This window comes from Adiantum capillus-veneris, chromosome 8, assembly GCF_014529385.1.
Source record: "Adiantum capillus-veneris isolate H3 chromosome 8, ASM1452938v2, whole genome shotgun sequence".
Lineage (NCBI taxonomy): Eukaryota > Viridiplantae > Streptophyta > Polypodiopsida > Polypodiales > Pteridaceae > Adiantum > Adiantum capillus-veneris.
Window position 1 is genome coordinate 63,941,371 of NC_140938.1, and position 22,949 is coordinate 63,964,319.

General features: G+C 43.6%; 1 protein-coding gene across 3 annotated transcripts in view; it reads right to left on the minus strand.

The window, feature by feature from the left end:
- Positions 1-13,311: 13,311 nt before the first annotated feature.
- Positions 13,312-22,949, minus strand: part of LOC147452258 (S-adenosyl-L-methionine-dependent methyltransferases superfamily protein) — a 43,931-nt gene continuing 34,293 nt past the window's right edge. The window contains exons 3-13 of one of the 3 annotated variants that reach the window (XR_015188885.1): positions 22,891-22,940; positions 22,766-22,815; positions 22,359-22,464; positions 16,927-16,987; positions 16,614-16,666; positions 16,406-16,498; positions 15,278-15,341; positions 14,952-15,053; positions 14,642-14,868; positions 13,954-13,996; positions 13,312-13,741 (exon numbers count right to left, since the gene is read on the minus strand). Coding sequence is in view for 1 of the 3 variants with exons in the window: in XM_086518021.1 (XP_086374147.1) it covers positions 14,660-14,868; positions 14,952-15,053; positions 15,278-15,341; positions 16,406-16,498; positions 16,614-16,666; positions 16,927-16,987; positions 22,359-22,464; positions 22,766-22,815; positions 22,891-22,940 (788 nt within the window). In the remaining 2 variants the exon portion in view is untranslated. Of the gene's footprint in view, positions 13,742-13,953; positions 13,997-14,277; positions 14,367-14,641; positions 14,869-14,951; positions 15,054-15,277; positions 15,342-16,405; positions 16,499-16,613; positions 16,667-16,926; positions 16,988-22,358; positions 22,465-22,765; positions 22,816-22,890; positions 22,941-22,949 lie in introns of all 3 variants that reach the window. The other 2 variants (XR_015188884.1, XM_086518021.1) reach the window with 2 other exon arrangements.

A 22,949-nucleotide genomic window follows, 5' to 3' on the forward strand; every position in this document is an offset into this window, starting at 1 on the left:
TTGGTAGAGAGGAGATTTTTGAAGAATCTCCAAATGAAAAGTCACTTTGATGTTATCTTGAGAGCTGGAATGGAGATTAATATCTTTGTAGATGTTAAGATGTTGAACACTCCCTTCGGAATTTCTTCTTTCATTGAACATTGCAAGGGAATGGTTTTTGAAGAGTGGATATATAGAGTTTGAAAACTCTATTATGAATCAAATATTTTTGCTAGAAGACAAACAATATGTCCATCTCACTGATTTCACCAAGGATTCTATTGAAATCAGGAAAATCACAAAAAGACTAAGAAGTTTATAAATAAAATAGTTCTTTGTTCATCTCATCTAAGGTGTTCCAAGCATCTCAAACCTTACAATCTTGTTCTACATCCTGTTGATTTCCTATTTTTTCTTAATCTCAAAGTGGATGATGGAATGCAAACCATAGAGACAGATCCCATGGCTACTTTCTTTTCAGTCGTTTCTTCTCTCTCTCAACTGAATACAAATGTGACCACACTTTCTCAAATTGAAGAAGCAGAAGTTTTAGAAGAAGTGGAGGTTGATGCATAGGCAGAAAAAAAAGAGTGAGTTTGTCGTTACCCTCTTCAAAGCAGGGACAATCATTGAAGAGCCCACCAAAGATGTCCCTATCACAAAGTTCTCTTTGACCATTCCAACTCTTCCCTTCCACCATTTCAATGAAAAAGATTATATTTTCCTTCAACATATCCAACACTCGTTTAATATAAGGAATGACTTTTGCCTTGCAAAATCTTGTGAAGTTGTCAAGGGTTTTGTTGACATTGAAGGAGAATCTAAGGAAGAGTTCTTGAGTCTTGATTCACAAATATACTCTCCAGATTACAGGGATCCTCATGTTTTAGCAGGATTGATTTGAAGAGTGGATATCATCATATCCGAATCGCACCGGATGATACACATGATTTTTTTCGAGAGCACAGGCTATGTGTTGGCTCTTTCTTTAACGATATCATTGTTTTCTCCAAGGTTGAGACAGAACATAGAGATCATCTGCTTCAAGTCTTTCAGGCATTACGAGATCACAAGTTAGTGATTAATGCAAAGAAAAGTGAATTTTTTCCTACCAGAGATACACTTTTTGGGACACATTGTGTCCGCAGCAAGTGCAGATGGATCCGGCCAAGATAGAGACTATCCATGATTGGCCCGATTTGAAAACTGTCCAAAAACTTCAAAGCTTCTTGAGACTGTTTGTACTACATACGGTTCATTCGAAAGTTTGCAGAGGCTCCTTCACCTTTGCATATCTTGACATAGAAAGGAGTCCTTTTCTCGTGGGGACCCACAGAGGTGACTGCCTTTTAGACTTTGAAAGAGAAATTGACTACAGGACCAGTTTTGACTTTGCCGGACTTGCAGAAGTTGTTGTGATACTTGTGGTTGTAGTCTGGATGCGGTCTTAATGCAAGAAGGCCAATGTGATTGCTTACGAGACACGATTGTTCTCAAGGCCGGAATTGACAACACAAATTTGTGAGAAAGAGCTTTTGGCGGCTATCCATGCTCTTATTCAGTGGCGACATTATCTACTCGAAGCCGATTTGACGGTTTCCACAGATGATGGGAGTTTACGCTACTTCTTGTCACGGAAGCAGCTATCGAAAAAAGCAGATGCGATGGGCAAACATCTTGTCACGGTTTACTTCCGGATTGTCCATGTGCAGGGACATAAGAAATTGGTGGCAAATACTTTGTCCCAAAAGCCGTTGGTTCTGGCTATTTCCGCGATACATCATAGAAACTTTGAAGATATGGTCGGTCAGTACGCCACAGATACAGATTTTGCAGATGTATTGAATACAGAAAGGGAAGATGGTAGCGGACTATTCCATTTGGGATAGCTACTTGATGAGAAAACCATGTTGTGCGTTACACAGTCGTTAAGGGAAAAGGTTCTAACAGAATGCCACTGTCCACCTTTTACGGGTCACTGCAGCATGGCTACCACCTTGAAAGGGGTAGAGAGATACTTCTTTTGGCCGAGACTCAAGAAGGATATGGACGAGTTTGTGCGCATTTGCTTAGTATGTCAGAAAGTCAATTTGACAGGCATAAAACATAGGGATTGTTACAGCCTTTTTACCCATACCCACCCCCCGGAAAGTATTGCGATGGATTTCATCTCCCGAGAACAGAGGGTGGGCACGATTGTTTATTGCCCAGGTCTTCAGATTACATGGCATGCCTGAGACAATTGTCTTCGATAGGGTCCCAGGTTCACGAGTTTGTTTTGGACGGCTATTTGGGAGAACATAGGCACGCGATTGCAGTTCTCATTCCACCCGCAGACTAACAGGCAATCAGAGATTGCTAATTCAGTGGTACTGAATTTGTTGAAGTCTTCTTGGTTGGATCAAAAGACTACTTGGGAAAGGTTTTTACCTTTGGTGGGATATGCCTACAAAAACACGTTTGACTCTTTGATGGGGAGGATGTCATTTGAGATTTTTGAATTTGCTACGAAGGTTCTACCCTTCCTTAGCGCGAAAGATAAGATTTTTTTTGAAGCCGACGAGTTCGCGAGGGACTTGGTCCAAAAGGCTTTGCAAAAACTTCAGGAAAGACAGAAAAAGGCAACACATTGCCATTGTCGCGATTTGAAATTGAAGGAGAAGAATTGGGTGCTCTTACATTATGGGAAGACACGACCGAGAAAGAAAACAAAAGGGAAAGGAGCGGCTTCTTTGTAAGCTTAGAATGACATAGAGTGGACCTTTCCAGGTTTTTCGAAAAGATAAATGATCTCTCTTTTGGACTGAAGCTACCAGGATTCACAATGTTTTTTATGTGAGTCTCTTAAAGCCTTTTGAAGGCAATGTGCTCGATGATGGGAAGCTAGATGTGCAACACGAATTGCACGAACACAAGCAGATATTCGTTCAAGAACAGAAATTGGCACAGAAAGAAAGAAAGAAGGTAAAGCGAGCTGACGGTTCTTGGTTGAATTCAAGACCTACTTCGCAATGGATGCGAAGCGAATGGAGGAAGACCTAGCAGATATTCCTCAGAATGTGAATCTTTACTTTGAAACTTTTGGTTTAGCATAGTCTACTCCAAATGGAACCCAGAATTCAGCTTGGCCGAAGATATGGTGCAGTGGGTTTGCACAAGAGGAGAGTTACTCCGCTGATTTGTCAATAGATGCCTCGATTTTTGAATACTAGAGTCATTGATGTCTCTTTGAGCTTCAGGGATACTGACAGCTGACGGTATTCTGTTGGATGACTTTATGAAATGGAATTTCGGAATACGAAACTGATTTGTTCTTGACTTGTTTTTAAGTGCAGGAACTGATAGACGAAATGACTGCAGCATTTTGGTCTAAATGATCTGGAATAGACATGGTTGCAATAGGGGTTAGTCAATCGGGCATCTATGAGGTCTCGACTGGATCTAGATGCGATTGCTAACTGCATTGCTGATAAATCATGGTCTAAGATCCGAATGAATGTTGAATGTCATGTGGTGTCCATTTATGTCTAGTGATGTCCTATGATGTCGTGTGACGTGACTGTCGATTGGTACATGTGCTAGATGTGTGTTCCTAGTACGTAGGTACTAACAGTCAGTGTCTGCTAAGACAGTTTATGGCCATTGTCCGTTTTGTAGGCGTAATCGAGGGCGAATACAATGCTTTCAAGAGGGGGGTATGTCACAAAGTGATGACGTGGCTGCTCGCTTTGCAGGAAATCAGATATCCCAATTTACTGAAACCCTAACCCTAACTGCAGAAAATCAAAAACCCTAATTTGCTAAAACCCTAACCCTAAAAATCAAAAACCCTAATTTGCTGACGTGGCCTGAAACGTGGCAGCTGTACGGACCCCCGTGAATTGCGGCGTGATTTTCGGATAGCAGGGCGACAGTTTTTTATTTCAGCTTTTGGACTTGCTTTTCCTATGCAAGTTGAGAGAGAGAGAGAGAGAGAGAGAGAGAGAGAGAGAGAGAGAGAGAGAGAGAGAGAGAGAGAGAGAGAGAGAGAAGCCTCTTTGCTTTATTTCTATTTACGCAAGAGAGAGTTCTTTTGTTTGCTTTATTCCCTCTCAAGAGAGAGAGATTGTGAAAAGCAGAGAAAGCTTTTGCTTTATTTTCAAAGCTTTTAATTTTCAGCTTTTGGGACAGCTTTGAAGCTTTTGGGGGCTCTGCTTTTAGCATCCCTTTGTACTCTTTAAATACGTGGGCAGGGCCTCATAACTCAGAGCATATGGACGCAGAGTCTGAGTGTGAGCGCCTACCCGCACTCTTGTACTTTGAACACAGATTAATACAAAACGAAATACCGAAAGGGGCGCTAGTCTTTGGGGCCAATATCTCTAGGCACGGAACTCCGCCGGGCCAATGTCAAATAAATTGTGAACTATGAACTGTTTTTAAGTGGTTATTTGGTGTTGTTGCGGTAGATTCTTGACTTGGAGTGTCCAAGTATGTTACAGTTTCCAGCAGCGGGCAGCCACGTCGTCACTTTGTGACATATCCCCCTCTTGAAAGCATTGTAATCGCCCTCGATTACGCCTGCAAAACAGACAGAGACCATAAACCTTCTTAGCAAACACTGACTATTAGTACCTACGTACTAGGAACACACATCTAGCACATGTACCAATCGACAGTCACATCACACGACATCACAAGACATCACTCGACATCACAGGACATCACATAACATTCAACATTCATTCGGATCATAGAGCATGATTTATCGGCAATGTAGCTAGCAATCGCATCTAGATCCAGTCGGGACCTCATAGATGTCCGATTGACTAACCCCTATTGCAACCATGTCTATTCGAGATCAATTAGACCAAAATGCTGCAATCATTTCGTCTATTAGTTCCTGCACTTAAAAACAAGTCAAGAACAAATCAGTTTCATATGCAGGAATTCCATTTCATAAAGTCATACAGCAGAATACTGTCAGCTCTTAGTATCTCTGAAGCTCAAAGAGACATCAGTGACTCTAGTACTCGGAAATCAAGGCATCTGTTGACAAAGGAGCGGAGTATCTCCCCTCTTGTGCATCCCACTGCACCAGATCTGCGCCCAAACTGAAATCTAGGTTCCATTTGGAGTAGACTAAGCTAAACCAAAAGCTTCGAGGAAAAGTTTCACAATCTGAGGAGTATCTGCTAGGTCCTCCTCCTCCATCCACTTCGCATCCAATGCAAGACAGTTCTTGAATTTAACCAAGAACCGCCTTCGCACTTTATCCTTATTCTTTGTGTCCTTATGTGCCAAAATCTACTCAGGAACAAGGATCTCCTCGTTTTCCTCCACTTCGGGTTGCTCATCGGGCTCCCTATCTTCAGGCACATCACCTTTGAAAGGTTTCAAGAGACTCACATGAAATGCATTGTGAATCCTCCAAGTGTCAGGCAGTTTCAGTCGGAAGGAGACATCATTGATCTTTTCAGAGATCTGAAAAGGTCCATAGTATCTCATACTAAGCTTTGGAAAAAGCCTCTCCTTTCCCTTTTTCTTTCTCAGGCGTGCCTTTTCGAAACGTAAGAGCACCCAATCATCCTCCTTCAATTTCAAATCGCGACGATGGCAATCCGCTGCCTTTTTCTGTCGTTCTTGAGATTTCTGCAAAGCCTCGCGGACCTTGGCAAAAGCCGTGTCTAAGTCGCGCGTATACTCATCCGCTTCAAAAATCTTATCTTCCGTGCTTAGGAAAGGTGGAACCTTCATAGCACCTTCAACAATCTCAAATGGCGCCTTCCCCGTCGAAGAGTGTATCGTGGTATTATAGGCAAATTCCACCAAAGGTAGATACTTTTCCCATTGAGTCTTCTGATCCGAGATATAAGACTTCAATAAATATAAAACACTGAATTGGCAATCTCAGATTGCCCGTCAGTCTGCGGGTGAGACGATGACAAGAACTGCAACCGCGTGCCAATGTTCTCCCAAATTGCCTTCCAAAACAAACTCATAAATATGGGGTCCCTTTCGGAGACAATTGTCTCAAGCATGCCATGTAATCTGAAAATCTGGTCCACAAACAGTCTCGCTAAGTGATCCGGCTCGACTGTTTTCTTCACTAGAATGAAATGAGCCTGCTTGCTAAATCTGTCAATAACAATCCAGATACCACCACTCTGTGTTCTCGAGAGATCAAAAATGAAATCCATTGCAATACTTTCCCAAGGGCGGGTGGACATGGGCAAAGGCTGTAACAATCCCTGTGCTTTATGCATGTCAAACTTGGCCTTCTAGGATACGAAGCAACTGCGCACAAACACTTCCACATCCTTCTTGAGTCTCGGCCAAAAGAAGTATCTGTCTACCCCTTTCATGGTGGTAGCTATGCCGCAGTGACCTGTAAAAGGTGGACAGTGGCATTCAGTCATAACCTTTTTCCTCTACGGCTGTGTAACGCACAACATGGTTTTCCTCATCAAGTAGCCATCCCGAATGGAATATCCCGCTACTGTCCCCCCATCCCGTATCCGTGTGAAAACGTCTGAAAAATCTGGATCTGTGGCATACTGGTTGACCATATCCTCGAAGCTCCTATGATGTATCGTGGAAATAGCCAAAACCAACGGCTTCCGAGACAAAGCATCTGCCACCACATTCTTCTGTCCCTGAACATGGATAACCTGGAAGTAAAGTGTGACAAGATGTTCGCCCACTGCATCTGCTTTTCCGAATCAGACCGATAGCTGCTTCTGTGACAAGAAGTAGCGTAAACTCTGATAGTCTGTAAAGATAGCAAAATCCGCTCCGAGTAGGTAATGTTGCCACTGAGTAAGAGCATATATTACCGCCAAAAGCTCTTTCTCATAAATCTGTGCTGTCATTTATGGCCTTGAGAACAATCGGCTCTCGTAAGCAATGACATGGCCTTCTTGCATGTAGACCGCACCCAGACTACGACCACAAGCATCACAATATACTTCAAATGAGTTCTGCAAGTCCGGCAAAGTCAAAACTGGTTCGGTAGTCAATTTCTCTTTCAAAGTCTGAAAGGCAGTCACCTCTGTGGGTCTCCACGAGAAAGGGATTCCTTTCTGTGTCTAGATATGCAAAGGGGAAGCAACCTCTCAAACTTTCGAATGAACTGCATGTAGTACGAACACAATCCCAAGAAGCTTCTAGCTTCATGGACATTCTTCAAATCAGGCCAATCACGGATAGTCTCTATCTTGTCCGGATCCATTTGCACTCCTGCTGCTAAGACAATGTGTCCCAAAAAGTGTATCTCTAGTAGGAAAAATTCACTTTTCTTTGCATTAATCACTAACTTGTGATCTCTTAATGCCTGAAAGACCTGAAGCAGATGATCTCTGTGTTCTGCCTCATTCTTGGAGAAAACAATGATATCGTCAAAGAAAGTGCCAACAAATAGCCTCTACTCTCGAAAAATCATGTCCATCATCCGATTATATGTCGCGGGAGCATTGGTTAGGCCAAAAGGCATCACCAAAAACTCAAATAATTCAAAAGTCATCCGAAAACTGTCTTATAGACATCTCCCAGCACGATTCTGATCTGATGATATCCACTCTTCAAATCAATCCTGCTTGAACACGAGGATCCCTGTAATCTGTCGAGTATATCATTGAACCTAGGAATTGAGGAGCTGTTCTTGATGGTGATTTTGTTGAGAGCTCTATAATCGATGCACATTCTCCAAGATCCGTCTTTCTTCAAAACCAACAATACTGGAGAGCAATACGGTGAAGTACGAGGCTGGACAAGACCCTTTTCCAAGAGGTATTTCACTTGGTTCATAATCTCTTCGTTCTGTGCTCAGCTTACACGGTAAGGTGGCCAGTTCGATGGTGTGCTTCCAGGTATCAGATCAATGGTATGATCTTCAGGACGAGCAGGTGGTAACTCGCCTCGCAGACCCTCTGAGAAGCAATTGGCATGAGAGTGGAGAAAATCTTGGCATTCTTTATCAAGTTTAGACATTTGTTCTATCCTCATCACTCAACTCTTTCATAAAGATCGAGTAAACAAACAGACTGGATTTCATTAATTTAGAAATGGCCGAAGCCGATACAATAGGGAAAGACTCGCCCTTCAGTTTAATGTCAAGTACAATGGTTCTGCCCTTCTCTGTATTCAATGTCGCTTTCCTCGCCCGATAGTCGACCATGGCGTTGATCTTGTGGTACCAGGGAATTCCCAAGAGAACATCACAACCTTCCAAAGGCATTATGTAAAAGTCCTCATGCCCCAAATACCCCTGACAATGCAACCGTAGTTTGCCAATGACAGGTGTAATCGCTACGTCCCTGCCAGGTGCCGCTAGAACTGCCTCCACAAGTGGTTTCATCCAATCGGGAGTGATCTCGAGCCGCGCCGCCAATTCCGATGAAATGAAGTTGGCCTTGGCTCCTCCATCAAAGAAGATCAGGGCCTCTTGGTCTTTCACTTTGCCCCAAGCTCGGCAAAGTTCTGTAGTCTCGTCCAATGGGCTACTATCAGTACCCACGCAATCTGGAACTAGTCCTGTTTTCATCTTGCCTTTTCTTCCACGTTCCTCGGCTGCTCTCGAACTCTCAGGCCTTTCGTCGTCCTTGTCGTTCTGTTCTTTCTATGCCTTTTTAGGGCACTTCGCGGAGATATGTCCAGGTTCCTCGCATCCAAAGCACTTCCCCTCCCTTATGAAGCGAGCTCTCTCCTGAGGAGTAAGCTTGGGTTGTGCATCCTTCTTTTCTGGGTTGCTCTTTCTCTTTCTACTTTCATTTGTTGAAGTCTGTTCAGCTCTTTGTGTCATGATCTCATTGGTGGGGTAGGTCAGACTGCCACAATGAATGGCAAAACCCCGTTTCGCATGACTCATCAACTCCTCAATAGAAGCTGACTTTTGTTCCAAGCAGTGATCTCGGATCTCTGTAGGTAGACCCAAGGTAAACCGCTCAATTTGTTCCTTGAACGAGATCTTCTTAAATGAAGAGGCGGGTAGAAAAGAGCTCCAGAATCTCTCGCAATAAGCGTCCACTGTATTTTTCTTGGTCATCCGAAGATGGTTCCAAGCAATTCGTATATCACGTTCATACTCTCAAGTCAACCAAGAAGAAATAAAAAGCCCCTTGAATTTCAACCATTTAACTGGCGCAGTCTTGCTTAATAGAAGCGTGGACCACCAAGTTCGAGCATTCCCCTTAAAGTAAGAGGCAGCTCTCCGAATCTTAGCGTGCTCTGAGTAACGTCCTCCCGCTAAAGCGATGTCAAACTATTGTACAAAAGACAAAGCCTTCGAAGTATCTCTATATCCCGAAAACATGTCAAATTTAATTGACTATCCACCTTCTTTAAACTCTCGGACTTTCTTGCTTTTGTCTTCCAGAAAGTCATACTGGTTGGCTTTGTGAAAATTCTACTTCTTTGCATAAAAGTTGTTGTCATCAGAGTCTCAACTGTCTATAAACGAGTCCTCTATAGAACTGTCACTCACGGGGCGAGATTTAGACTTCTTTGTTTTTTTCTTGCCCTTTCCGAAGCATTGTTTCTTGCTTCGCTTTTTGCCTTTTCGGTCTTCTTCGCTCGAATCAGATGAGCTAGAATAAATGTGAGAAGAAGAAGAAGAAGAAGAACTGGGTACGCGAACACGCTTCTTCTGTTTCTTTGCGTTTTGAAATGTCAACTGACAACCCAAATAACCCGAGAAGTTAGTGCCTTTCTTCTGCTTCTTGCCGTGCTTTTTAGCCTTGTTCCGCGCGTCAAAAAGCTGTGCAATTCGTGCATCAACCACCTCTTCTAATTCCTTCTCTGAATACTTCTTGTGAGCAGAAGATTTCTTGAGAGTGGGTTTTGGGGGTGGTGTTGTGGTTTTCTACCACTGCGCATGCACCTCCTGAAACGAGGTCTCGCTCATATATTTTGCAAATTTTGGGTCCTTTGCAAAATTGAGCATCATCTTTGTTGCATCGCCGATCAATTGACGACGCTCCATCTCTCGACGCTCCGCCTGAGTAGGCCGAGGCGGGTCATACTCCTTGTCGGATTCTTCATTGTGATCGCTTCCCGCATCTCCGGATGCAGAGGGAGTCGACTGATCTTTGCCTGAAGCCATAGGTGCCGCGGAAAAAAAAATTGGGATCGGATATCTCGTAAAAGAGAAATCGGCCGTGCTTTGATACCACTATAACATACTTGGACACTCCAAGTCAAGAATCTATCGCGACAACACCGAATAACCACTTCAAAACAGTTCACAGTTCACAATTGATTCAACACTAGCCTGGCGGAGATCCGTGCCTAGAGATATTGGCCCCAAAGACTGGCGCCCCTTTCGGTATGGCGCTCACACTCAGACTCTACATCCAGATGCTCTGAGTTGTGAGAGGCCAACCCACATATTTAAAGGTTACAAGAGATGCCAAAAGCAAAGCCCCAAAAGCTGAAAATCAAAAGCTCAAAAGCTTTGTAAAAATAAAGCAAGAATTTCTCTTTTTCTCTCTCTCTCTTGCTAAAATAAAGGAAAGAGACTTTTTTTTCTCTCCCCCCCATCAATTGCGTAGAAAAAGCAGTTCCAAAAAGCAACCAAAAACTGCCGAAAATTCCACCGCATTTTGCGGGCTGCCACGTCAGCAAGTGTACGGAAATTCCGCGTTTCACGGGCTACCACATGTCATTTCTACAGTTAGGGTTAGGGTTTTTGCAATTAGGGTTTCCAACAGCAGGCAGCCACATCATCACTTTGTGACATGTGCACATATGATGGGTAGAGATCCATGGAAAGACCACATGTATCCACGATCTCCAAATTGATTCGGGCAGAAGCTTCAGCGCCACATAAGATAATCAAAGCTGAGATGAGTGCACCACCGATTGTAGTGGAGGCTCTTGCTAGATCAGTGTCTTCAATAGCACATGGGAGCTCCCACGCGACAGATTTGCACGACTAGAGCTTGAGTGGTGACGAATAGATCATCATAGTAGATGAAGGTGCACATACGATGGATGGAGATCCATGGAAAGACCACTTGTATCCATGATCTCAAAATTGATTTGGGCAGAAGCTTCAGTGCCACATAAGATTACCAAAGCTAAGATGAGCGCACCACCGATCGTAGTGGAGGCTCTTGCTAGATCAGTGTCTTCAATAGCCCATGGGAGCTCCCGCGTGACAAATTTGCACGACTAGCGCTTGAGTCATGGCGACGTGCGACTGGCCAATGAGAGTGATACTTCATGTTGGTTTGCACAATACCATCTTGGTATGAGGTACATAGATTTAGTATGGACAGGCCGCCCCCCAGATGCACCATCCCTCACTCTCACACATTCAAAGATTAGCAAGATTATCAGACATGATCTCATTCAGCTAGATACTAGGAGGACTCGCCTCTCTCCATCACACGAGTTTGGGGACGAAGATGGCTTTTTATCAAGACCGTCTTCTCTGCACGACAGAATATGGGTTTACCTCACGTCCGAGATATATGGACACCCACCTATCTCATGGCATTAGATGTATTATTGGTCAGTTATGCACCTCATCTCACCAGTTGGAGACACAGTTGGAGACACAGACTTGCTGATACAGAGGTATACCCCCAGAGGAGAGATTATGTTAGGTTTGCCAGAGAGGGCCATATACAGAGGATCATTATATCTGCAAGTGCACAGCATACTATGAGATCAGCGGGCGGTTTCATTGTATATTCAGAGAGGGATCTTATTGTTTATTAAGAAAGGAATCTGGCCCCTTATCCCCCATCATCGATTATTATAATTAGAGGTGCCTACGTCTCTTCTTGCTAGAGATCTGTAGACTCAAAGAGACTACCCTTAGGAGCAGAGGACATACACATAGAGGATCCATACAGAGGAAATCACTACTTCTTTACAAAAGGACTACTCGAGATAGCCCACCGTAAGTTACCCAGTCACATCCTCGTTGGGGCATCCGTCTTGATCAAGCCATCCAGTCTGGCCGTCACAAGGTCCGAGGATGCGAGGATCTTCACATTGTAGACGAGGTGTACATCGGAGGCTACAGGGCAGCATTGAGCAACATCAAGCACCACCACCACCACCTCCTCCTACCCCCGCCCCCCAAACAAAGTGAATAGACTAAGTAGGACATTGAGGCCATACTCCAGAGACCCATGAGAGAGTTCATGGGATGATAATCTTTGTATACTTTCTCCATTGTACACCTCATTAGCTCTCATGTGATTGTACCCCTCCCATATGTTTTGAAATGATGTATTATATGATGATGATGATGAGGATGTGGGGTAGGCTTACGTACCTACCCAATCTAGGTACCCTCATATATTTTTATTTTTATGTTACCCAGACATTGTATTAGAGTCGCATATGGATGTAAACTTTCCGTCTCATAGGTCATCTTGGCCTTTTGAAGAAGTTAATATAACTATTCATTTTATTTTCATCTCTCGCTCTACCTCTCTACCATCAGCTAGAGATTGAGACTGACAGATTTAGGAGAGTACCAACAAAGGCCAGGATTTGCTAGTTGTGTCATATAAAGTCAGAGAGAGAGAGAGAGAGAGAGAGAGAGAGAGAGAGAGAGAGAGAGAGAGAGAGAGAGAGAGAGAGAGTTACATCACATATGTCATAGTCCGTAATACTATGAGAAACGAGGCGGCTTTCACTGTCTATTCAGAGAGGGCTTTGGACCACTTTGGACAACTGGCTAGAGTCATGAGATATGAGGATCAGAGATGCCTCGGGTTGCTTTTGCTAGAGCTGTGCAAACATAGGGAGAGGCTCTTGAGAAGATTAGATAGTGGGAGACATTCATAGAGGGAGATCACTGACTTCTTTAGAGCAGACACTCGGCAGTTGAATGAGAAAGCTTCATTGCAGATTTCAGAGCCCACCTATACTAGAGGTATATTGGCTGACAAAGCCATTGGGATTGGGAGAGCTAGACGCCCACATCTATGGGGGCTCCATCAAGACTATTCTAGCACGACATGGAAGACGTCCAGTACGACTATTTACAAAGGTGGACATTGAAGATGCTCTTCAGCGTTCGATACATTACATCCTCTAATAGCGCCCGATGCCCGACATCCTCGGACATTGATGCTCATTTTAGCTTTTATTTTACTTCTTTTTTTTTTGTACCCAAACATTGTATTAGATCCACCTAGATTGTATTAATTTGGTCTCATAGGTCATTTTGGCCTTTTGAAGGCGTTTAATATAACATTTCATTTCATCATCTCTCTCTCTCTCTCTCTCTCTCTCTCTCTCTCTCTATATATATATATATATATATATATATATATATATATATATATATATATATATATATATAGAGAGAGAGAGAGAGAGAGAGAGAGAGAGTGGGCTTGGTATCCTTTTGTATTACGAAATCAAAAATACAAGCTCGAAGGCATTACATCAGCCTGTAGGCATACACACATAATGGATCTGATAGTGAAAAAAAACGTAAGATATTAAGTGACTACGAACCATAGGGGAAAAGCTACCAGTGATGCAAAGTTACAAAAGATAAGTGATACAACAAGCAAGGGAGTGAGGGAGTGAGGGAAGAAAGTAGCAGAGAGAGTTGAAGCAAAAGCAGGCCACCTGATGTCGAGAGGAGGCCAAAAACTCCACCAAAGAATCTCCGATAGCCGACTCCAGATCTCCAAGGCCGTAAACAACGGCACATCCCAACAGAAGAGACATCACCGCTGCACCAAAAATCCGGGGGAGAGAGAGCCTCTAGCCATTCCTGGCAATGATCAACAAGACTATGACATTCTTCAACCTACAAGCAAAAGCAGCATATGGTGCAAATCAAGAACCGCCCAACACACCCACCAGTGCATACCCACCAAACCAATTCCAAACATAAATCACCCATCAAACAGGAGAAAAAACAAAAAAACGGACAAGCAGTAAACAGGCAAACAAGAAAACATAAACACCGTGAGAACAGCAAACAAAACGAAAGGAAAGAAACCATCATAGGCAGCATACGTGACATAAGAGGGGAGCAGGTGAAGGCGGCCAAGTAGAGCACCTGCGACAGTTCTCTCTCTCTCTCTCTCTCTCTCTCTCTCTCTCTCTCTCTCTCTCTCTCTCTCTCTCTCTCTCTCTCTCTCTCTCTCTCTCTCTCTCTCTGTGTGTGTGTGTGTGTGTGTGTGTGTGTGTGTGTGAGAGAGAGACTTTACAAAAAAGTGTGCACGCGCGCGATGGAGCTGTTTGGCATTCAGATATTTAGAAAAGAAACAACCCAGGAAGGCAAAACATAGCAGCGGCGCTTGTGTCACAGCCCAGGAAGGCGAAACATAGGAGCAGCACCTGTGTGGAGGCTAGAGCCATGAAAGCGGACTCAAAAGTATAAAGAATATTCCTTGAAGACGCACAAACTTCGTAGTATTTGACTGCTTCTATAAAAAGAAGTACATACAATAATGAGTTGCGTACAGTACATCAAATAATCTTAGAATAAGTTGGGTGTCAGCTCCATGTAAATGTATGCCTAAGTCTCTCTTTCCTCTTTCTAGAAAGCCAAAAATGAAGCACGATTTTTACTAAATCCCTAACTAGAATGGGGGGGGGGGGGAAATGTGTTGAAAGACTTTAAAGCTTTAGGCTTCCATTGGCAAGAATCTCCATCAAGAGTTTCTCAAAGAGACAGAGGGAGAGTGAGAGAGAATCTTACCAGCATTGAGTTCAGTTCTCAATTCTTTAAACTTAACTTTTTAAGTTCCATGGCAGTCTTGTAAGGGGGGGCAATAGGAGGCTGTATAGGTTCCAGAGGTTCATATGGAATGCTACCCTCCTTTGGAAGAGGGTAAGTTTGATCAGCATCATAACCACTCAGATCACCACAAGCGAGGAAAGGAATATACAGTTTGTTCGGTCCTTCAAACCATGCACTGCAGCAGTCTATAATGGAATAGAAGCAAAATGTCACATCCCAAGTAGCACACACAGCAATCCTTTGAAAATCCCCTGCACTAAAGTGTTACCATGATTATCATTTGGATCGCTTGCTTTTTCCAACAGTTTGTGCAGGTCCTGGGGGTTAAATCCTTCAGGAGGGTTGTAATCCTCACAAACGGCGAATGCCTCTGCATCAAAAAGTCAAACAATCTTGCCATTTGTTGATTACTACATAGAAAATCATCTGCCCCCCTCCCCATAATTTCACTTCATCATAATCACCCATCAGTCCCCATATTTCAGGGTTTTACCCCTAACTAAATGGTCCTCCATGAAGGTGACTTACTCTACTCTCTTGTTGATGGCTTGGAAGTAGCATGTACACAAAAGAAAAGCTATTACAAGCTCTTACCGATGCTTGAATTCCGGCTGCTCTTTGGCTTAGCAAATGTTACAGTAGGGAAAAACAACTTCAGCTGCAACCAATTGAAAACCTACTTTAGTCTTCTGTTAAATGCTTACCATAACCTCCAGAAAGAGAAATCAAACTAGATGCATTTTGCATAAATGCCTAATAGCCTTGGCATTGTTTCCACATAGTTGAAATTCTGCTGTCTCTCTCTAACCATTCCCATTTGTCATGAGTGACTCAAGAATATTGAGATTGATCCCTTGGGTTTGCATCAGACTCAATATCAATCCCCCTCATCAGACAGACTTGTGAGAATCGGGTATCTGATGAATAAAATTCCAGCTGAAGCTTTAATGTGCAAAGAAACCTCGCCAATTGTATTATAATCAAATTGACTGCCCATAAAACTGGTTTTGGGTTTCAGAATGCCCGCAGGCCCAGGCTTCAGAAATGCTTCGAATTCCCAGGTCTGCAGTGGGATCATTGGAAGTGGGTTTGGAGGGAACCTTTCTCTCTCTCCCCCTCCTCCAGCTCAAGGGGATGTGGCAGCAGCTGCAGGAGAGCATTGGTGACATCAGGACTCTAGAGCCTACTTCCTTTCTGATTTTTGAGCCAGTCTATAGTACAGCAGACAACCCCGACAAGGCACCGTGTTTCTTGCCAAGGTTGGTATACAACAGTCACTCCCAGGTGAGGCCATTCACTGGGAAGACAGAGACACTGCCTATGGGATTTGCCCTGGAGCATAGTAGGAAAAAATTGTCGGCCCTCTGGCCATGTGGACATGCTACCTATGGGATCTCAGCACAGTACCTTTCTGGGCACATTCACAGGACCCAATGTCTGCAACCAGATGTGCGGATGGTTCAATTAGATATTTGCGCACTATTCATAACCCTCTTCAACTTCAGGCCACTTAACACATAAAAGACAGACCAGGGCCAACCATTGGTGCATGTTTGTTGGCAGCATCTTTGGCGGAAACAAAGACCAAGAACCATACAAATGAATGTGTAAGGGGAAAGATCCGTGAAGTGCCAAAACATCAAAGCAACTCTTTATCCAAGGTTGGCATTGACATCACAAATAAAGCATAATTTTGTATGTGCTGTAATAACTGCCATTTACCTGAGCATAAAGCAGGCTGGTATCCTTTCCTCGGAATATTTTGGCAATAAATTTTCCACCAGGTTTCAGCACATGTGTGACAATTGTCAATGCCTGGGCCATTTTACAATGGACATCCAAACAATGACGAGATACTCTTTCTGAATTTCATCAACTAATGACTAAACCTTAGCTGAAGTACTTCAAAACAAGGTTGTAAAAAACATACAGCCAAGATGAGCTGTGACTGGACGAATTCATCCATGTCATGTAGTCCAGTAACTGTTGAACAAGAAAATCATAGGAAAATGTTTTTTTTACAATATGTTTCCAAGATAGATACCAACCACGAGCATGCAAGTAAAGAGCGATATGTTTCCAAGATAGATGCCAATCCAGGAGATAAGTAAAGAGCAATATGTTTCCAAGATAGATGCCAATTCACGAGCATGAAAGTGAAACAGTGCAAGCCATGAAACACTCAAGCTAGACTACTGAATAGAAAAAAGCCTTCAGACTGCCAGATACAATTTAGGGCAAACCATCAGGAGCTCCATCACACACCACCAAATCTGCTTTACACCCGTCAAAATGCTTGATAACCTGTCAGCAAGGTCAAGGCCATGACATGAGATATACAAGCCACGAAAGCTCTGCAAGACAAAAAGAACCTCAATTAATTACAATCTGGATAAATTTTGACACACTTTCCATCCATCAAAGTGGGAAACCTACCAGTCTTGAAGAGAAAGCGAATCAATGCAGCAGCTATGCGCTCTTCCACGAGATACTAGTTGGCACCTCCCTCTTTGCACAACTCTCTCACCTACTTGTATCTTTAGCTCACTCTCTGATCCACTTGCCATCACCCTTCTCCGCCTCTTCCAACTCACTCCTACCATTTGCATCTGTTTCTTTTCTCTCTTATTCGTCCTTTCTTACATTTTTTCTGCACACCCAACCCCCCCCCACCCCCCAAAAACAAACACACACACACGCTTCTTTTCTCTCTTGGCTTTTTTATTTTTTGGGGCTTTGGTTGTTTCCTTTCTAGATTCTTTTGATCTTCTCTACTTGCGTTTAGGATCCGTCTTGCACACGTGACATAATACAAGCCAAACGTGCACATGCAGCAACATAAGGCAGAAAGCCGCTATAGTAACTCAATCACAAGCTGTCTTTATCAATTCGAGCATCTCTTGCATATCATACAAGAAATCTCGAGCTTGGAAATCGTTGACTTTTCTCTAAGCCAATAGCAATAGGGGATTAAGGCTCAAATCCATACATCAACATGAATGGGTTAAATTCGATAGCATAATGCTTGCTACTATTATATGCAAACTCTAATTGTGGAAGGTACCATTCCCCGTTAGATTGCTTGTGAGACAAATGGCTTGCTAGTATCCACAATATGTAATATTGGTGCAGTAGTCACCAAGTGCTTTAATGTCTTAAAGCTCTCATCTAGACACTCATTCCAAACAACAGGAGGATTACCTTTACGGTGAGGCCCCGAAATCTTCGGTCCTTTCACCCCTCCTTCCAAAAGCTGCGTAAGCAGAGCAACAACTTTAGAGTAATCCTTGATAAATTTGCAAAAAAATCCAGTAAAGCCTAGGAAGGACTATACTTGGCGTACATGCTTTAGAATGAGCCAATTTCGCACTTTATCCAGCCATCTTTATTCTTGTGCTTGCATCCTTACGCGTATTCCTTTTTCAAGTTCGGGTTTCCTGCCAGACCAACGGAATATTCCCTTTTTGATGCTCCCGTCACCCATCACGTGACGCATCAACAATATCCGTTACCCAGTCTCTCCTACCGAACTGACGGTACAACCCCTTCGCAATGCTTAATGTCACCCATCATATGACACATCGGAGTTGTCCGTTCCTGATGGCTTTTAATAATTCCCGTAGATCTACAATTCCTAACCTTATGGTTCAAGTGCACACATTTAAATATCCTAATTTCAATAAAAAGAAATTACTCAAAAAATAAGAAAGCAACACTCTCGTTCAAAGTGTTCACTTAAGTTTCTCTTTCAAGTGAAGTAAAATAACCTTGTGTTTGTGTAGAGTACTAGATCCAAGCTAAATCCTTTTAACACTTCCATTGTACCTGACATCTGGGTTGCTGTCCGTAGTAGCGCTGGTTGTGCCACGTGGTAATTGTACTGATTTTCGCGTTTTGCGGTGGCTGCTGACGTTGCAATCTGTGCATGGGCTTTTGAGAGTAGTAGCTTTGGGTGTACTTGCTTTTGAACTGATGCTTTTGGGGCTCTGCTTTTAAGCATCCCTTGTAAGTTTAAAAGAGCCCCTGGGGCCTAATTCTCTCAGAGGAACTGGACGCAGCGTCTCACAGCAGAGGACCCTCGGGAGTTGTAACGTTGAGAAGCTATAATACAGAAATACCAAAAGAGGCACCAGTCTTTGGGGCCAATGCATCTGGGCGGAGCTTCCTTGCATCGTGTCGACTCTCCTCTTCTCACCCTCTCTCTATTGAAGTTTTGTCCAGTTATTTGAAGATTTGTACGTGTGTTGCTATTGATTTCTCATTTGGAGTGTCCAAGACTATAACATCCGTCCTCCCCTTGTTCCTTTTTTCCACTCATTGAGAGCAAACCTTGCACATTGCGGCAGGCCAATCGACATGAGGTGGGAAAAAGGAACCTTGGTGTGATCGCAATGTCGCGAAGGGTTGCACCCACAGGAAGAAGTTTAGCTTGGGTAAGAGAAAAGCCTTCTTCAATGCAGCTTGCAAGCGGTACCAAGTACCAAGAACCACAAGGACCCAAGTACCCCAAGCACCAAGAACCCCAAGCACCAAGAACCCCAAGTACCCAAGTACCCAAGTACCCCAGTGCTCAAGCACCCCAAGTACCCCAAGCACCAAGAACCCCAAGTACCCAAGTACCCAAGTACCCCAGTGCTCAAGCACCCCAAGTACCCAAGAGCCCCAAGTACTCAATGCATGGTCATCACTAGAAGTGGGATGGATACTTTGCATGAAGTTGATGAGAGTGGAGTTGGAGAAGGAGTCCCTACCCTAGGAGGACCATATCCGGATCCTCCTCCGTCCCCATCTACGCCACAGATTGCACCAAATTCTATGGAGGCTTTGATAAAGTCTATGATGGAGATGATGCTACAACAAGAGGCTCAGCGAGGATGCAATTGCTGAGCAGGGATATCTCTCCAAGGATAGCTCCATATCCTATGAAGAAAAGTAACTCCTCATAGTAGTACCTTGGTGACCACTAGAGCAGCCCTATCTCTGCCCTCAATCTCATGCAGTACTAGTAACATACATCGAATCATAAGTGCAATCATCAACACAAGCAGTCCTTTACGCTGCCATCCATCATAATATTTTCTTCTGGTTTCTTCTGGTCCATTAGATCCGCCGATGGCTCCCTCCTTTTGCGGTAGAGATTAGTCTCTAAATAGTCGTACCATAAAGAAGAGTCGATTTAAGCAGCATGTCAAAAAACCGTAGCTTTGATGTGGTTCTTGGAATTGTATACCTGCACAATGTCTGGCAGGTGCTCCCAATGCAGCAAAACCATGTGCACGTCTGGCCTTTGCTGCCAAATGTGAAATGTGGTTGTAATTTAGCTGCGCATGCTTGTGCGCTGTTGAACATCATAGTATGATCATACCTTCCGTTTTACCAGGGTTCACTGTGAGGTCCCTATCCAAGCATAAGAATTTTTTTGCATCCAAATGTTGTTATAATCCCTCTTGAGATTCTGAAATAAGCACAATGTCATATGCATAACAACACTCTAGCTATGCTCACCCCTGAGCCTCCCATACTATCTCCATGGTCCAAGTCCTCATCTATGTGGATGCCAAAAAGGGTGGGTGTGGCAGCGGTCATGATGCCCTGCATAACAAATATTGGTGGCCTTGAAGTGTCACTATCAGCACCCCTGCTTGGGTATGTTTTCATTACTTGAGTCCTTGTGCAATGCTTCAAAAGCTCTATTAGATGTGACTCTCCTGTGCTCAACTCTTGCTGTACCCCCTTGCCTCATACTTCAATTCTGACCTCCAACTCTGCTTGGTCTCAAAGGCCCCCCCAAAGGCACTCGTTTATAGGTTCCAAAGAGGGCACCTCTGAAAAGCCCGGCTCCAATATTTGGCTCTCTATTAGTTTTCTTTGAATGTTTATTTGTTACCTTGAAGCTCTTGGAATGGGCAAGAGCACGAGCCTAAAGATCCTAGGAGAATGCATGGCCTATGTGAAGTTGGCCAAGGCCAGTAGGTCACAGGCATGACCCACTTGGTAATAGAATCTGAAGGGTGTGCAGCAATTTCTAAGGCTTCAACAACAGTGTAAAATCTAGATGAAGTACAAGGTAAAATGATGAGTTGTCCTGGACATACACAATTCACCTCCAAGGCCTTTAAAGCATAGTTACCCGGAACGCGGAACGGGAACGGTGACGGGATCCCTGCGGAACAGGGGAACGGCTAGGGGTCCGGAACGGGAACAGCGCGGAACGGGAGGTATAAAAAACACCCAAATAGTGCATTTTTTAGCTCCTTGTGTTTAAATACAAGGAGTATTAGAGTGCTTTGATTGTAATACTCACAAAAAACTTGTTTTGAAGACCATTCAACCTTGCTATGACTAGATGATGATGATGATGAGAAATGAAATGAAATGAAATGTTATATTAACGTCTTCAAAAGGCCAAAATGACCTATGAGACCAATCAGTTACAAAATAGTGAATCTAATACCATGTCTGGGTACAAAAGAACTAGAAGTGGAACAAAATACTACTACTACTACTACAATCTAAAACTACGTGGGTGTAGCAGCTGATACAATAGGTACCCGGTAAACTGGATGTAACAGTGTGTGAAACAAAGATGGAAGAAATGGTGAGGATCCATCCTCATCTGCACTCTGGATGTCGAGAGAGTATGGCTCGATGAGAGAGAGAGAGAGAGAGAGAGAGAGAGAGAGAGAGGGAGAGGGAGAGATTTGAGAGAGTGGGAGGGAGAGGAAGAGAGCTTGAAGGCGTGAAGCCTTGAGCCTTGAGAGAGTGAGTCTTGAGAGGGAGAGATCTTGAGAGTGAGAGGGAGAGAGCTTGAGCCTTGAGGATTAGCTTGTGTAGAGAAAGGGGGAGGGGGGTGCATTTTATGAGTCCTTGAGGCCTTGCACACTTCAAAAAGAAGCCCAAACATTTACTTCAATTTTTTCAATTTTTGCCAAATTTGTTTGTAGCCGTTGGCCGTTCCGGGGGCGTTCCGGAACGTTCCGGAACGGCCGTTCCGGTTTGCACTGGCCACCCGGGACGTCAAACGTTTCGGGACGTTTCAGAACGTTCGGGAAGGGAACTGCCCCCTGGAACGCCGGAACGGGGGCTAGGGGGCGTTCCCCGGTAACTCTGCTTTAAAGTCTAGACAAAGAGCCTTCTCCTCATTTCAACTCTCTAAACTACAGCTTTATAAGACAATGCATTTTGAAAGTACACAGTTTCACTTATTCAAACAGGAGAGTCAGATATTCAAAGACCACAAGGTGGTGGCACCAAGTTGCACTTTACAGAGGATAGGCGGATGCACGTGGGTTCCGTCAATCTTTACACTCCCAACTTTCTATGTGTGAGCATGTGTGTATCAAATTTCAGTGCATGATAGCATGGCTTATGGTCCACCCACTGCACTTGATATTTTTTAGTATAGCCTAGAGTGTAGCTAGGTTATTAGAGTTAAAATCCCCCCGTCTCCTATGGAAATAAAATAATTTGGCTTCTTCATCCCCTAGTGCATGGCTTATATGGTGAGGTGAGCCCATTGCGTGTAAATCTGTGAGTATCCAACAAGCCAGCCTACAGTGCTAATCAGGGTTAAATTCCCCCTGTAGATACTCTTCAATGCCTGGGGAGCAAAACATTTTTGAGCCTTCAAGAAATCTTAGTTGCACGAAAAAAAACAGGTAAAAAGAAAAAATACCAACTCTGCAGTCCGCGCACTTGTGATGTCTCCTTGAACTTGAATCACCCCCTCAATTGGAGTCATTGGTTGAAGGTCAATGGCAACAATCAAAGGTAAAGACTCCCTAACATGTTCCAATGAAGTGAACAAATGTTATCAAGCTGCACTTTTAGCTCAATGAATATATTGATCAGCAATACAGACACTTCTTCTACCTCAACAACAAAGGCTAAGAAAACGGCATGCTCACTCACAATGTTTTCTTGAATAAACTTAGTGAATTGCATAACTGGTGATGGAGAAACAGGTGCTCTTATTTGCAGAGTCCAAATGGCTGGCCAGGCCTTAATTTAAGGAAAATGTGAAGTTGCTTTCATATGGGCATATAGATCCAATTTTCACAGTTTTTTGGATTTAGAATTTACCTGGAGTCTTGTGCTGCCTTTGCCGGCACATAAAGCTTTCTACTCAACACCTTCAAAGTATAAACAGCAAAGCTGATCAGTTTCAAACCAAGAACTTCAAATGAAATTGAGCCCAATGACTCTACCTGGCTCCAGCTACCAGGAGCAGCACAAAGATCCACAACATGCTTTACACCTGCACCAC